We start from the raw sequence: 14,232 nt of genomic DNA, 5'->3' as shown, positions 1-14,232 counted from the left end.
CAGCACCATTTATGGAGGAGAAAGGGCGACATTCCTGCAGCTTTGGGGGAAGAGTTTGTACCCTGTCCTTTGCCAGGGGACTGTGACTATGGCTGGGAGGGGCATTTTCCTTTTGAGAACACAGGAATCACCAAGAAAGAGATTTCTCAGTTCAACTCCTTACTATAAACATGGAGGTAACAAATCATCCCATAAAAATGAATTTTGCTTGCTTAGATTTATTTTCCATGGCTGCCCATCTCAAGTGAGCGAATGATGAACAAAATTTAAATCAATTAAAAGTAGTTTCAACCAAGAATATAAAAATTAAAACATGAGGTGTTAAACACTGCCGAATGACAGGCTCCTTTGTACAACTGGGTTCCATGTCCAGATACAAAACAAAGTTCTTGGTGCTTTGCTTTTCTATTGTTAAAATATTCCTTGCTGGGTTCTAGACAGAATTTGGAAGGGAAATACATTTGTACTGTATCCAGGGCAGATTTCCCAATATATTCAATTTTTAAAAAATGCTCTTTTGCCAAGAGCTCAGAACTCCCTCATTCAATTTATCTGTAGCAACATCCTTTAGGTCAGGTGTGAGAAACTGAATTTGCCCAAAATTGTATGCATAGGCTAGGCTGGGCTCCTGTGGACAAGTTCAGTGCAAATGTTAAGCACCAGAATGGGGAATAGGATGAGCAAAATGCCAGCACTTTTGAAAGCAGCATCTCAAGAACAGCATACATTTAATAACACAGTTGTTGCAGAGCAAGGAGGCTTCTGTCAACAAGAAAGGTCTCTTTTCTGGATTTTAATTCTATTGATCCCTTAAAGAGTTCAGGCAGCACATCTGTTTCTCCCCCCACCCTTTTCTCATTTTCACAGTTGGGGGGTAAGAATGTGTCTCACATGGGAGGGGGCTTGTCCCATACTGATGCCAAGACCAACATTTGGTTGCTTGCAGAAGGCACCTATGCCATTAATGCAGACACAGAGGCTTGGTGTTCCGGCAGTACCTGAAATGGTGCTTGTTCTAGGCCAGATAGAGGCAGTATGTCTATCAATACAATTCCTAGGTTGGATTATGCATAGCAGCCTCAGGTGGATATTTGTGCAATCAAGAAACAAACCAGGAATAGAATATCAAAAAGCTGGTAGACCCCCGTTACCTTAGATGACACACTTAAAACAATTTGAAATACAAAGTCAGTGCCTGAAACGCTACACTTCTGCAGGAAGCCATCTAACCATTAGTGGCTCTCCCCAGGATCTGCCTTGCCCCAGGGATGTGGGCACAACAATTGCCCCATTATTGAATGTCAGCTGCTGACTCCTAATGGGTTGTTGGAAGCCCAGTCAACCCAAGGACTCTTGAATGGTAATACTGCCGGGGTGGACAGTTGAGATTACACCAACTTTCCTACAGCAATGGACGCATTCAAGGGTGGACCAATTTCTGCCAGAATTCTAACAAGACACATCGGAGAAATCGGGCAGGTTGTGTGGGGATACTGAGACAAGAGCCTCAAGTGCAGAGGGAGGTGGGGGCTGACTGGTGAGGCCAACAGCACCTTCATATCCTGGTTGTTGGTTAAAACTGTCACGTGAGGCTTTGAGAGCAGCTGGCATTGGCACAGCCGGGAGGAGCCAAAAGAGCTGCTGCTTTGGAGAAAACAGCTTTGTTTAGGGCACCTGCAGGACAGAGGAAATGCCCGGATGAGGCAAAGGGCTGCACACCATCCTTTGAGCCTTGCTGAAAGTTTTGGTTCAGGGGTGGAGTTGCTCTGCCCTGGCTTGTTCTGGTTCTCAAATGTAAGAGTGATGTTGCCCTCCAGATATGGCACTGCCAGCTCTACCAACATGGTCAGCAGCCACAGATACCAACTGCAAAAATACTCATGCTGGGAATTACTCTCCAGAGGCGGCTCATTGCAAAACAGACTAAACTGGGTTATGTGGAAACCGACATTCATTTGCACCTGCTGCTTGCCCTGGAATGTGGATACCTGACCATCTGGCAAGAACATGGATGCTTGGTATCCTCCGCTGCCTTTCCTTGCTCCCCTCCAGAGATGGGGTTCTCTCCTTCAGTTGGTACAAGCCATGCCAAGCAGGAGGGCTATCCAGGGGTGAAATCCAGCAGGTTCTGGAGAACTGGCAGTGGAAATTTTTAGCAGTTTGGAGAACTGGCAAATACCACCTCTGGCTGGCCCCAGAGTAGGGTCAGAATGGGGATTTTGCAGTATCCTTCCCCTGCCACGCCCACCAAGCCAGGCCCACAGAACCGGTAGTAAAAAAAATGGGGATTTCACCACTGGGGCTATCCTTTTGATCAGCCAAGGCTTGGGTGGCACTGCCCTGAGCCTTGATATTTAGGGCCATTTCCTTTTGGGCTGGGGGAGAGCCTGGCTCCTCCCCACCCTGTGCTGTCCCTTCTCGGATCTTTTATGACTATGGGGTGGGGCACTAACAACTGAAGACTTCCCCCTTCTTCCCACAGGCCAAGAAAGGTAGCCAGGAGAGTGGTGAGTGGGGGAAAGAGTGTTGGTGCGAAGGAATGTATGTCTGACTCTGACCTGGGGACAGGAAGGAAAAAATTGGTCACTTGTGAGAAAGAAACTCAAACTAACCCTATCTTGGCTTAGCTTATTGTAAGATGGGGCAGGGAGAAACTTGGGCAGGCTTCCTAGGCAGTTTCTTGATCTTGCCCCCCTCCACTTCTGGGATGGGCAGAAGCCCTGATATGCTTCAGTCGGTCAGCGTCTCTTTCCATCAATTTCCGTTGGCTCCTGGGCTGGAAAGTAGCAGGTACCTTCAAAAGCAAAAAACTGGTGAATCTATTGGGAAAGTACCTGGAACAACCCGTTTTGCACCCATCTAGAAATGGATGGTTAGAACTGTAGCTTATCGGTCTTTAGTTGCAGATGGACTCAAGGTTCACCACTTCTGAGTACAGGCAGTTCTTGACTTACGACCCAATTGGGACCAGAATCTCTGTTGCTAAGCGAGGTGACTGTTAAATGAGTTGCACCCAATTTAACCTTTTTTGCTAGCATTGCTAAGTGAAACATTGCAGTTGTTAAGTGGATCATGAGGTTATTAAGTGAATTCCGCTTTTGACCTGGCTTGTCAAAAGCCAGTTGGGAGGGTCACAGATAGTCATCACATAACCCCAGAATGCTGCAGTCATCATAAATACATGCTAGTTGCCAAGTGGCTGGATTTTGATCACGTGGCCGTGGGGAGGCTGCAACGGTTGTAAGTGCAAGGACCAGTCATGAGCAACTATTTTCAGTGCCGTCATATCTTTGAACAGTCACTAAATGAATGCTTGTAAGATAAGGACCACCTGTAAACTGTTGAGGGTCTTGCTTGGATGCAGCCAATGGCCTCACCATTTTCACTGGGTCTGCATCTGCTGAGCAGGTTCCCATTCCTGGGTCACTCTGGAGAGCCGTCTTTGGGCCTTGGATGGACGCACGCATGCATGCGCACACACACACCCCTTTAACGCACACAGCTGGTTTGGCTTTGGGGCAGAAAAGCCAAACCAGCTGAGCTCCAGATGAGAACAAGGACTTCTCGGTCCCCAATTTTCCATGAGGTGAAAGAAAGATGCCGGCCTTTATAGGTTGGTCAGATCCTAGCTTGTTTCAAGAGGTGCTTTGATTCTGGGGATGCTTCTTCTCATCACACCTGGGGGGGCAGGGGAGCCTGGAGAAACGACCCGGAGGCCTTTCCTCTTTGTCTGCCTCCTTGAAACTTAAAGCACAAGGCCGAAAACATGATTTGCCTGCCTGGGAGATGCCTTCCTCGGCCACGTCTCCTCTTGAGGCAGCTAGTAGCTTTTATTGTTTCTGGATGTTCAAAAGCTGGGCAAAGGCTCATCCCAGGCCTCAGGCCTCCTTATGGACCGGCTCCTTAGCGCCAGGGCTCCAGATAGTGAGAGCGGCTGAAAGGAAGAAGGACACATGTTTGCTCCACATCTGCTAGGGCTCCTTGAGGATCTTCCCCATGGATCCCTCCCCAGGCTGGAGACGGCATTGGTTACTCTGGGATCACTGCAGAAGAGATTTGCCCGAGTCTGAGAGAGGAATGACTGGGGAGCAGGAGCTTCTCCATGTGGGAACCATCGACTCTGAGATTCTCCCCGGCAGCCAGCCTCCTGGGGATGGCATATTTGTTTGAATGGCCTGGAAGACGAGATTTCTCCACAGCAGCCTAGCCTGCAACCCTGACATTTCTTGGACTCTCTTGCCGTCAGACGTTGTGGGTGCTCCATCACTGGAGGTTTTAAGAAGAGACTGGACAGTCATTTGTCTGAAATGGTATAGGTTCTCCTGCTTGAGCAGGGGGTTGGATTAGAAGACCTCCAAGGTCTCTTCCAGCCTGCTGGACCTTCTACTCTAGCATCTTCAAAAGAGCCGTTTGCAAAATTGCTACCTCATCCCATATAGTGTGATCCTATCCGGTTTCACATTGCAAATAGTTTTGCCCTCAGCTAACAAAATTCTTGCAACTCTCCAGCCACCTCCCTCCTCTAAGAGCCAATTCCACCTGGGGCTGCGAAGAGAGCAGAGGCCTCACCCCCACCCCCATGCTACTTTTGGTTCCCTCGAAGAGTCAGGTACCTGTGGGCAGTTCCAAAGCTCCTGTAGGTGTTCCTGTAGCCAAAGAGCAGAACATCACGTGAGTTGCTGGGAAGTCACAAGGGGGGGCAGGGTGATGAGCCCCAGGCAAGGGGCAGTGCAGGGGTGATACCTACACTGTGTTGTAAGGAAGAGGCTTTGGTCCGTATCGATCCAGGCTGGGATTCTGATTGAGGCAATACTGGCATGAAAAAAACGGAAGAAGATGCCTTATGTTAAAACTAAGGACGTCCATGCTTTTCCACCCTCCCCCTTTCTGTGAAGCCCCCACCTCTTCCTGCTGTCAGGCAGGGGCCCAGGCCCCCCTTGCACTTGCTCTTCATCTGCTGCAAGGGGGGGCAGTTGTAGGGCTCTCCTGTGTGTGGGGGTCTTGCAGGGCAGCTGAGCAGGCAAGTTTGGCCATCAGCCTCAGGTTAGGACTTGGGCCACTCCCTTGTCAAACAACAGGGAGCCTTTTCAGCTGTGAGATCCTGGAGTTTCTCTGAGATTCTGGACACGCTGGAGCACCTGGACGTTGCAACAGACTCAGAAGGAATTTAACCATCATTGACATGGTTTCGGTTTCGCTTAGGACATGGTGCAAATTGTGCTGAGAACCAAGGACCCAGCTGTTCTTGGGCAGGTGTGTGTCTGTGTTTTCATTAAAAAATAACCTTTTTGTTTGCCTCCAAAGCCTGCCAAGTTGTGGTCTTGGCAATTCTTTGGCTAAAAAAGCTCTTTCCTGGCCAACAAAACAAACTGAGACTAGAGGAAATAATTGCACTGCTATCACCACCGTTCTTAAGGAGTTGAGGATCCAATAGTTGGATTGAAAACCAAAACTCCTTTTTCCAGAGTTCCCCCAAACCACCTTGTGATAACGCCTTAATTGCAATCAAGTTGGATTCTCCTGGCAGAGGTGCCCTTTGCTCTTTAAAAAGGGTCTTTTGAGCACCCCCCCCCAACAAGACTGCCTTCTTGCTTACCCTCCAGGTTTGAGTGATGTCTGGTTTTAAGTATCTGACGGCATAACAGCTGAAGCCAAGAACTGAGAAAGATGAAAAGAGGACAGGAGAGGAGTGGAAAAAAGAAAGGAAAGGAAAAAGACCAATATAAGGAGAATATTGTAGGTCAGGGTTGAAATGAGGAGTCCCTGGTACTCTCTGAGCTTGGTTGTTTTCTTGCAGACATTTCAAACTAGGTAACATCTGACTCAGGCAAGTAGCTGGAAAGGCCCCACTTGGTGGGGGAACCTGGGCTCAGCCCAGCTGTGCTCTCCCCTGGCTCAGCAGGGCCTCTCTCTGCCAGGTGCCCATTACTCAAGAGCTGGGCCTGGCTTGGACAGCTGCTAGGGGCCCCTCCGCACCAGCCACCCTTGCCCTGCCGCTCCTGAAGGAGAAGAGTTGGGGGGTCCCAGTAGTGGGGCAGGAGAGAAGCAGTCGGGGGGGGGGGCAGGAGGAGGAGGAGGCAAAGGGCCCCTTTGAGGCCGGTTCTTCCATCTGCCCCCAAAGGCGGCGTCCCCCCTTGAGCCCCCAGAGGGGCGGGGGCGAGCCTCCCGGCGTGTTCCCGCATCTCCTGCCCGGGAAAGAGCGTCGGACGGCGGACACCCCTTGGCGCCCCGGAGCCCAGCGCGGACCGACCGCGGCGGAAGGTCCCGGGAAGCTCAGCCGAGCCTCCCCGGGGCGAAGGGCGCCCTACCTTTGCCGCGGTGGCTGGGCAGCGCCAACTCGCCGGCGGCGGAGACGAAGCGGGACCAGTCCTGCATGGCGCGCGTGTAGCCGGGCCACTCCTCCTGGTTGGTGCTGGGCGGCAGCGGCGCCAGCTTCCCCGCGCGGTAACGGCCGGCCAGCGACTGCCGCAGCTCCGACATGCCCTGGCGAGAGGGGGGAAGCGGGGCGGCTGCAGCGGCGCTCGCGGGGCCCTCGGCGCTCCGCCCGCCCCCTCCGGCCCTCCGGCAGGGGGCGGCCTCGGGCTGGTGGGCTGCCAGGCGGGGCAGCGGCGTCCCCAGAACTCCTCGCAGGGGCCGTCGGATCCCCCGGGCCCGTCGGTCGCTCGACCGTTCCGAGAGACCGACTGAACTGCCGGCCGGGACCGCGCAGCCCCGGAAGGGACCCCCGACCCGCCGGGCAGTGACTCACCAGGGAAGGGACGGGCCTGCTGGGCACTCCGGCCACGGTGAAGGTCGCCCCTTGGAAATCCTCTGCAGAACACACGGAGCAGAGACGTGGCGGGTTCGGGCGCTGGGAAGCTCTACAGAACACCGGCCGCGTCCCAGGAGGGGCCCTTTTCGGCCCGGCAGATTTAGAGAAGAAATCCCCCCCCAAAAAAAACACAGAGGAGGGGGACACAAACTAAACTTTTACGATTTGCCCCTCCCCCCTCAGAAGCAGGTCACATCAGAACATCTGGGGAGCCGCCTAGTTGATGTGCTGGAGCAAGAGGCCAAGTTCCGCCTGGGCTCTTGGAACGCCCGGCCCCCATTGCTAGGGTTCCCGTTGCATTGCACAAAGAGGAGGAACTAAGGGGGCTGCATTCCTGCCCCGGTTCTGCTCCCAGACCGTTCGGCCGGGCTGCTACCTTTGGAGCAGGTGGTGCTGGTCCTGGAGTGCTGGTCAGTGAGCCTGTTGGCCACGGTGTCCATGTCCATGCGCCTCAGCGTTGGCAGGCAGGGGTGGTAGAGGTGCTCCTTCACTCCAGCTAACATGGTCTTCCTGGGCTCCAGCGGAATGAGAACTGCGGGTGCTGCATAGATGGGGCTGGCATCTGGGGGCCAGGGGATCAAGTCCAGAGTTTGGGCCATTGCTGCAAAAGAGCCAGCCAAAAGAGCTCTTTTGGCCAGCCCAAAAAAGAGGAGAGAAGAGTTACGATTCCGATGTCCGTCAGGCCATTCCTTCTCCACTTGACTGCCACATCGCTTAGGAAGACCAAGGAACATTATCCTTGCCGAAGCAGCCCCATTCTCTGGAACCTCAGCCAGGCCCAGTGGCCCACTCCACTTCCCCAGCTTCCCTGACAGAGCTGGGAATGTTGTTCCTCCAGGGAAGGCAGGATGCTGTCCCCGTAGCAGCTCTCATCAGCCTGGCAAGGCGCCAGTCCTCACTCCCTGCAACTTTAGCAGGTTGTGGAAGACTGTTTCTTGCTGTGAACACACTGAGCTCTAGCTGGCAATTCTCAGTTGGCTGCTCTGACCTCTCCCTCCTTATATCAGTGTAATAGCGCTGGGAGAAAGAGGAGGAAGAGCAGCTACTGCTGCACTGGGGAAAAGGTTACAAGGAGTAGTAATTTGTTTTTTTGCACCCTGGGGAGGTTTTGTACAGGTATATCAAGTGGTAATCAAGGTTGCCTGCACCATTTAGCTGGTCCATGACCTGGAATAGTTGGTGGGTTGGGAATATGCAGTAGACACTACTCTGCTTTTAGTCACTGCATCCGGTCCTAATCAGTTTAAGCTGATGTCAGTTCTAATATCCAACACCAAATTGATATTGAAGTTGCGTGGGAAGATCCACATTCTCCCAATGTCACAGAAGAGTTCTAAAGGACCTTCTGCCTGTGAAGATAGGCAGATGGCTGAGGACAGAATGCCCTCTGCTCCTGTAGCACGTAACACAGGGCCAGGACCATCATGTGACTCGGGAGACCAGGGGTTCACTGCAGCTCCAGCCACCAAGACTAATAGTAATAGCATTACTGTTACTCTGGCCACCAAGACATGCTGGAACTCCCATGGCTGTTGGCTTCGTTAGCTGAGAATCACTCTCATGTCTGGGGAGTATCAGGTGAAAAAGCTACTAGTGCTCAAGGTGCCTTCAGAGATAATGCTAAGCCATGATTTAAGATAGCCACATAAACCAAGACAAGAGCCTCAGCTTCTCTTTCCCCTCCCTTCTGCTGTGCACCAGAGATCATAAATAAGCCATAACTATAGTTTGTTTCTGACTGGCTTGAGCTGATCCTAATTTAAGGGTTACAGCCGATCAAAACTTTCAAAGTTCTCTAGCTGGGAACAGGAGAATTTTGTACCAAATGAGACACAGAGGGACACATTTGTCCATCATACTTAACTATGGTTTGGCCTGGAGAAGATAACATTAAGACTATTAATCGTCTTCCACTAAGAAAATTTCCTTTCTCTACAACAACCTCCAAATTTGAACTCTTTATTTCTTGAGGTTCTACATTTTCTGCTCTGAGATATACAACACAGTAGTGGCTTTATGACCAGTTCAGATATAACAGAAACCCAAATGAAAGTGCTCTAATAGGTCTCCTACTTCAGAATCCATCTAGGCAAGGCAAGAACTCAGGACTCCATTCGAGCCTGCTTACAAAACAAGGAGAGACTGTCCCAGGTAGCCCCATCCATTATCAAACAGCTCATGGCCCAATTCTTCTTCTTCATCGTGATCATCATCAACTGAGGCAACTATTCACTCTAGAAAGGACACGCTTGTTATTCCATCTATAGGTTGTTGTAGAGAAAGGAAATTTCTCTGGGATAAGACAGAGTGGAGCTTCATTGGAAAACCTGGCCTCCTCCAGCAAGGCTGTCACAGTGCAAGTTTCCTGATAATTCCTGGTGCATCTGCATAACAGCAAATATGTAGAAAACTCTTAAAAGTATCACTGGTTATGGCAAACCTCCTTCCCAGGCTGAAGGAAATCAACAACTGGCAGATGACCTGAATGTGTTTTACTGCAGGTTTGAAAGGAAACTACAGCCAATTACTACCAACTTGCCTTCCGTTGAGGACCTGTATACAGCACAAGTCAAAAAGAGGGCTGTGAAAATATTTACAGACCCCTCACATCCTGGACATAAATGGTTTCAACTCCTACCCTCAAAATGACAGTTATAGAGCACTGCACACCAAAACAACTAGACACAAGAACAGTTTTTTCCAAAAGCCACCACTCTGCTAAAAAAATAATTCCCTCAACACTGTCAAACTATTCACCAAGGCTGCATTACTATTACTTCTCATCGTTCCCACCACCCATCTCCTCCCACTTAGGACTGTATGACTGTAACTTTGTTGCTTGTATCCTTACAATTTATATTGATATTGTTTCCTAGTATGATTTGATAGCTTATTTGTACCTTATGACTATTATTAAATGTTGTACCTTATGATTCTTTTTTTAAAAATAATCTTTATTAAATATTTACAATAAAATTAACTCACAATAATGGTTGAAAAGCAATATAGGAAGCGAAACATAGAAACACCTAAACACAGGACTAAAACCAAACAACAAGCAAGACTAACCAAGAGTTAAGCTCACTCTCCAATTAATATTAACTAATACCGTCCTAGCCAAACACTTCAATGCAATCAAGTTCTTTTTACTAACTTACAAAACAATTGGTCTGTTTTATCAAAATTATAAAGAGTTATAAAGCCTAGTAAATATCTAGTTAATCTAATTAGACGATCTTATCACCCTTCTCCTAAATTTAATCTTCTTTTGAGCCAAACCAAACATCTCTCCCAACTTCTGTTATATACTGAATCTTTCTTGTCTTTTAAGATATACGTTAGCCTGTCCATCTTAGCACATCGGAGAATCTTGTTTATTATCAGATGGTCAGGGGGCGTGTCTGCATCTTTCCACAGTTGAGCAAATGCCATTCTCGTACCTTATGATTCTTGACGAAAGTATCTTGTCTTTTTATGTACACTGAGAGCATGTGCACAAAAGACAAATTCCTTGTGTGTCCAATCACACTTGGCCAATAAAGAATTCTATTCTATTCTATTCTATTCTATTCTATTCTATTCTATTCTATTCTATTCTATTCTATTCTATTCTATTCTATTCTATTCTATTCTATTCTATTCTACTCATGTTCACCCTGGGCTGGCAACAACTAGTTAGAATGAAGCTGCAGAGCATCCCACAAAGTGTCACCTAGTGGTAGGTTGCTACCGGTTTGCCCTGGTTCAGGTGAACAGGTAGTGGCAGCGGCAGGAGGCTCCGCCCGGACGTCATCAAATACAGTCTGGTGCACGCACGAGTGAACCAGTAGCAAAGGTAAGTGAAACCCACCCTTGGTGTCACTCACCAGATGTTGCCACTGGGTACCCTGAAGGAAGAGAGAGCCATCTTCCCTCAACTGAGCCTCGCCCCAGCAGCTGGCTTGGCTCTCTGGGATTCACTGTCCCCAGATATCTGGAGGAAGCTAGTCAGGGAAGGTGATGGAGCCATTTAGATTCTATGGGGAAGGAATTAAGTTTTCAGAGCCAGTTTGGTGCAGGGGTCAAGGCATCAGACTAGAAACCAGCAGGCCAGGAGTTTTACTCCTGCCTTGGGCACAAAGCTAACTGGGTGGCCTTGGGCCAGTCACTTTCTCTCAGCCCCAAGAAGGAGGCCCTTCCAAAAAACCTTGCCAGGGAAACTACAGGGACTTGCTGAAGTAGTCGACAAAAGTCAATACTGATTCAAGGCACAGGCATCACAAACAGTTTACAAATTATTCAAAGTTATGTCTCTGTCTCTATCTGTCTGTCTCTCTCTCCCTCTCTCTCTCTCAATAACAACATGTACAACAGAATAAAATAGTAATGGAAGGGCAATTAAAAACCAATAAAGCTAGCCCTATAGAAACACCAGACTTGGTCATCCCTGAGAAAAACTCTCCACTCTGGAGGTGCTCAATTGGTAGGGCAGCTTTGGGGCTCTTCAACACCTTTGCCCACAGAGGTTTTTGGAGCATCTCCATCTGGCTGAGCATCTGGGGGATCATTTATGACCCCCCCCCAAGCTTTGACTTGCAACATTTGAGCATTTCATACAATTGCTGTGTTGGCCTGACAAAAGGGGATATTATGAAATATAAAGTATTAACTGCATTTCATTACTTGATTCATATCAGATTTGGGGTTTGTCCTGGCTCTGCTTTTTTTTTCTTTTTCAGTCATGGCCATGACACTCAAAGGCTGAAAATAATAATTTGCAAATATATGCTGATTAGAATCATAAGGCTGCTAGGGATGTGAAGATCTTCTGGTCCTACCCTCCACTCAAGGCAGGAGCCTTCTACTATCTCGGTCAAATGATTGTCCAGTCTATTTTTGAAAACCTCCAGTGATGGAGCACCCACAACTCTGGGAGGCAAGCAATGCCATTGATTAATTGTTCTCAGTGTCAGAAAATTTCAACTAACTTCTAGATTGGAAGAAACTCCCACCCATTGCTTCCTGTCCAGCTTTTTGGTGCTTTGGAGATTAAGTCAATCTCTGTGACTACCCCTCAAGTATTAGAAGACAGTTTTCATGTCTCCACTAATCCTCTTTGATAGGCTAGACATGCCTAGCTCCCTTCACCATACAGAAACCTTATCATTTTAGTTGCTCTTTGCACACATTCCAGGGTCTCTCGACATCACAATAACCATCAAAGGCATCAGTACTTGGCCTATTCCTGTGATACAATACACTGCAGCAATTATTAACTGGGCAGTTTGAACCAAAAAACTAGAAAACTGATCAACTATTCATTATGCATTACATCCCTTTAGCGATATTGATGGATGCCCTGCAGAAATGGAGGCAGAGGTTTACTTCAAGTCATATAAATTGTCAAAGATGAAAGGCAGGCATTGGCGGATTCCATAAAAGACAGCCAAGGATAACAGGGATCCAAGTTTAAAATTGGAACTTGCAGAATGTCCAAGAAACACCTGAACATTGAAATAATGTAATACAAACATGAACAGAATGGTGGCAAGGAAAAGCATTACAGTACATGGCCAATTTCTGCAAACAGTGGAGGAGAAAATGGTTCAACCTGGCAATGATTTACAACTGGAACATTAAAAAAGGAATCTGAAAACTTGATTTTGGCTGCTCAAGAGTAAGCTATTTGAACTAATGCAATCAAAGCCAGAATTGAAAAATTGTTGCTTCAAAGTACAAACTGTGCAGAGGCAGAAGAAACAGTAGCTCACATACTTATCTCATGCAATAAATTGCACAGACTGATTATAAACAACAACATAACCCATATTGCCAAAATGATTCACTGGAACATGTTAAAAATTACCACGTGCCATAGTAAGAAAATCGAATTGAAAAAGTGGTCAAAAATGAGCAGGTTAGAATATTGTAGGATTTCTGGATACAGACTGTTAAAAGATCTGAAAATTTAAATTGAAAGTTTCTGGGATAAACTAGCTGTGGTGGTCCCAGTGGTTATCGGCACATTAGGTGCCATACCAGAAAATCATAGACCTGGCACCTGGACAGTATGCACCTTGACAAAATATGCAACTGACAGGTAAAAGGCCATACTGCTTGGATCCATACATATACTATGCTGATACATTATGACATCCTAGGGTTCTTGGTAATAACCTGATGCATAGGAAGGCCAATGCTAACTAAAGGACTGGCAGCTGTGACTTCACATTGTTGCGAGCTTTAGAATTCAAAGAGACAACCACCTACCACGTAACATCCCAGATTTAACAACTGTTGATAAGAAAGACAAAAAAGTCTGGATACACAGCAGTGCCTGGGCAGAATAGAAAGAACTGGAGAAAATCACAAACTACAAAGTCCTGCAAATAGAATTAAAATGACTGTGGCAAAAGAAAGCAAAGGCAATAGCAATAGTGATAGATGCCCTGAGTGCAATCCCAAAACAACTGAAGTTACATTGACAAATTCACCATCAGTCAATTGCAAAAGGCAGCTTTATTTGGAACAGCTGCCTATCCCAGGTCCTTGACAAATACAATTTAAATGTATGACTGAGTTTGTGAGCAACCATAATAATAATAATAATAATAATAATAATAATAATAATAATAATAATAACAACAACAACAACAACAACAACAACAACCTTATTCAGAACAGCTTACATCCTCCGACGATACCTTAACAGTTCCTAGGTCCTTGGTTAGGATTCAAGCTGCTGAGCTATTAACCAGCCTCAAAGGCTGTGAATCTCACTAAAGATTAAATAATAATAATAATAATAATAATAATAATAATAATAATAATAATGCTATAATGTTTAGAGAATTGCTTCCAATATATTGTTACTATTATTAGACATTTAGAATTATCCTTCTCTTCCCCAGTCTTCCTTTTTCCATTGGTAGGGAAGCTGCTTACCCAAATCTTTTGACAGTCACTGCACAGCGTAAAGGCAGGCAGGAAGGACCAGGCAGGCCAGACAGTTAAAAAGAAGCAGAGGGGTGCTCCGGAGGCCCCGATGCCTTGGGGTGGCAATGCTAACCAAGCTCCTCTCCAAGTGTGGGCCCAACTTGTGGGGAAGAAGGAGAGTCCTGTGGTGTCCCTCAAGGCCTCACATGCTGGGTGCCAGGTCTACCTTCTGGGCCCTGCTCATTCACTCTCCATAGCAACCTCAGGGAGCCGAGAATTGTTGGTCAAGAGGCCAGGTCACTAGGCAACCCCAGCCTGGTCACTTCAGGCCCCTGAGCCCCTCCCTAGGGCTCACAGGAAATTGAACTAAGCATTTCCACCCCCCACAGCATTCAACTGTCACATTCAGATGTTTTCCAAAGTTTCCAAATTGTGTTGTTTATAACAACTATAAGCAATTAAAAGGAAAAAAAGAAAGTGAAGTTCTGGAAATAAGGAACATGAAG

The 14,232-nt window shown here is 47.5% G+C and overlaps 1 protein-coding gene across 2 annotated transcripts; it reads right to left on the bottom strand.

The window, feature by feature from the left end:
• Positions 1-202: 202 nt before the first annotated feature.
• Positions 203-13,973, bottom strand: SPMIP8 (sperm microtubule inner protein 8). Of its 2 annotated transcripts, none has more exons than XM_034425591.3 (8): positions 13,736-13,973; positions 7,188-7,438; positions 6,749-6,810; positions 6,309-6,483; positions 5,597-5,658; positions 4,748-4,812; positions 4,614-4,646; positions 203-3,934 (listed from the first exon to the last, which is right to left on the bottom strand). In XM_034425591.3, exons 2-8 carry the CDS (start codon positions 7,408-7,410, stop codon positions 3,904-3,906), a joined length of 651 nt encoding a protein of 216 aa, XP_034281482.2. In that variant the 5' UTR covers positions 7,411-7,438; positions 13,736-13,973; the 3' UTR covers positions 203-3,903. The 2 variants fall into 2 exon arrangements, with proteins under 2 accessions (XP_034281482.2, XP_087733296.1); XM_087877170.1 differs by having other exon boundaries at positions 203-2,794.
• Between the last annotated feature and the right edge of the window lie 259 nt (positions 13,974-14,232).

This window comes from Pantherophis guttatus, chromosome 11 (genome assembly GCF_059756535.1).
Source record: "Pantherophis guttatus breed Tessera chromosome 11, ASM5975653v1, whole genome shotgun sequence".
In the NCBI taxonomy this organism is placed as follows: domain Eukaryota; kingdom Metazoa; phylum Chordata; class Lepidosauria; order Squamata; family Colubridae; genus Pantherophis; species Pantherophis guttatus.
The sequence above is the reverse complement of the archived record's forward strand: the minus strand, read 5'-3'. Positions and strand labels throughout refer to the sequence as shown.

Coding starts and splice junctions, on each gene's coding strand:
- SPMIP8 (XM_087877170.1), bottom strand. CDS start 7,410: ATGGCCCAAACTCTGGACTTGATCCCCTGGCCCCCAGATGCCAGCCCC. Junction 5,659..6,308: donor GCCCAGCCACCGCGGCAAAG/GTAGGGCGCCCT, acceptor CATCTTTCTCAG/TTCTTGGCTTCAGCTGTTAT. Junction 4,813..5,596: donor ACATCACTCAAACCTGGAGG/GTAAGCAAGAAG, acceptor TTTTCATGCCAG/TATTGCCTCAATCAGAATCC.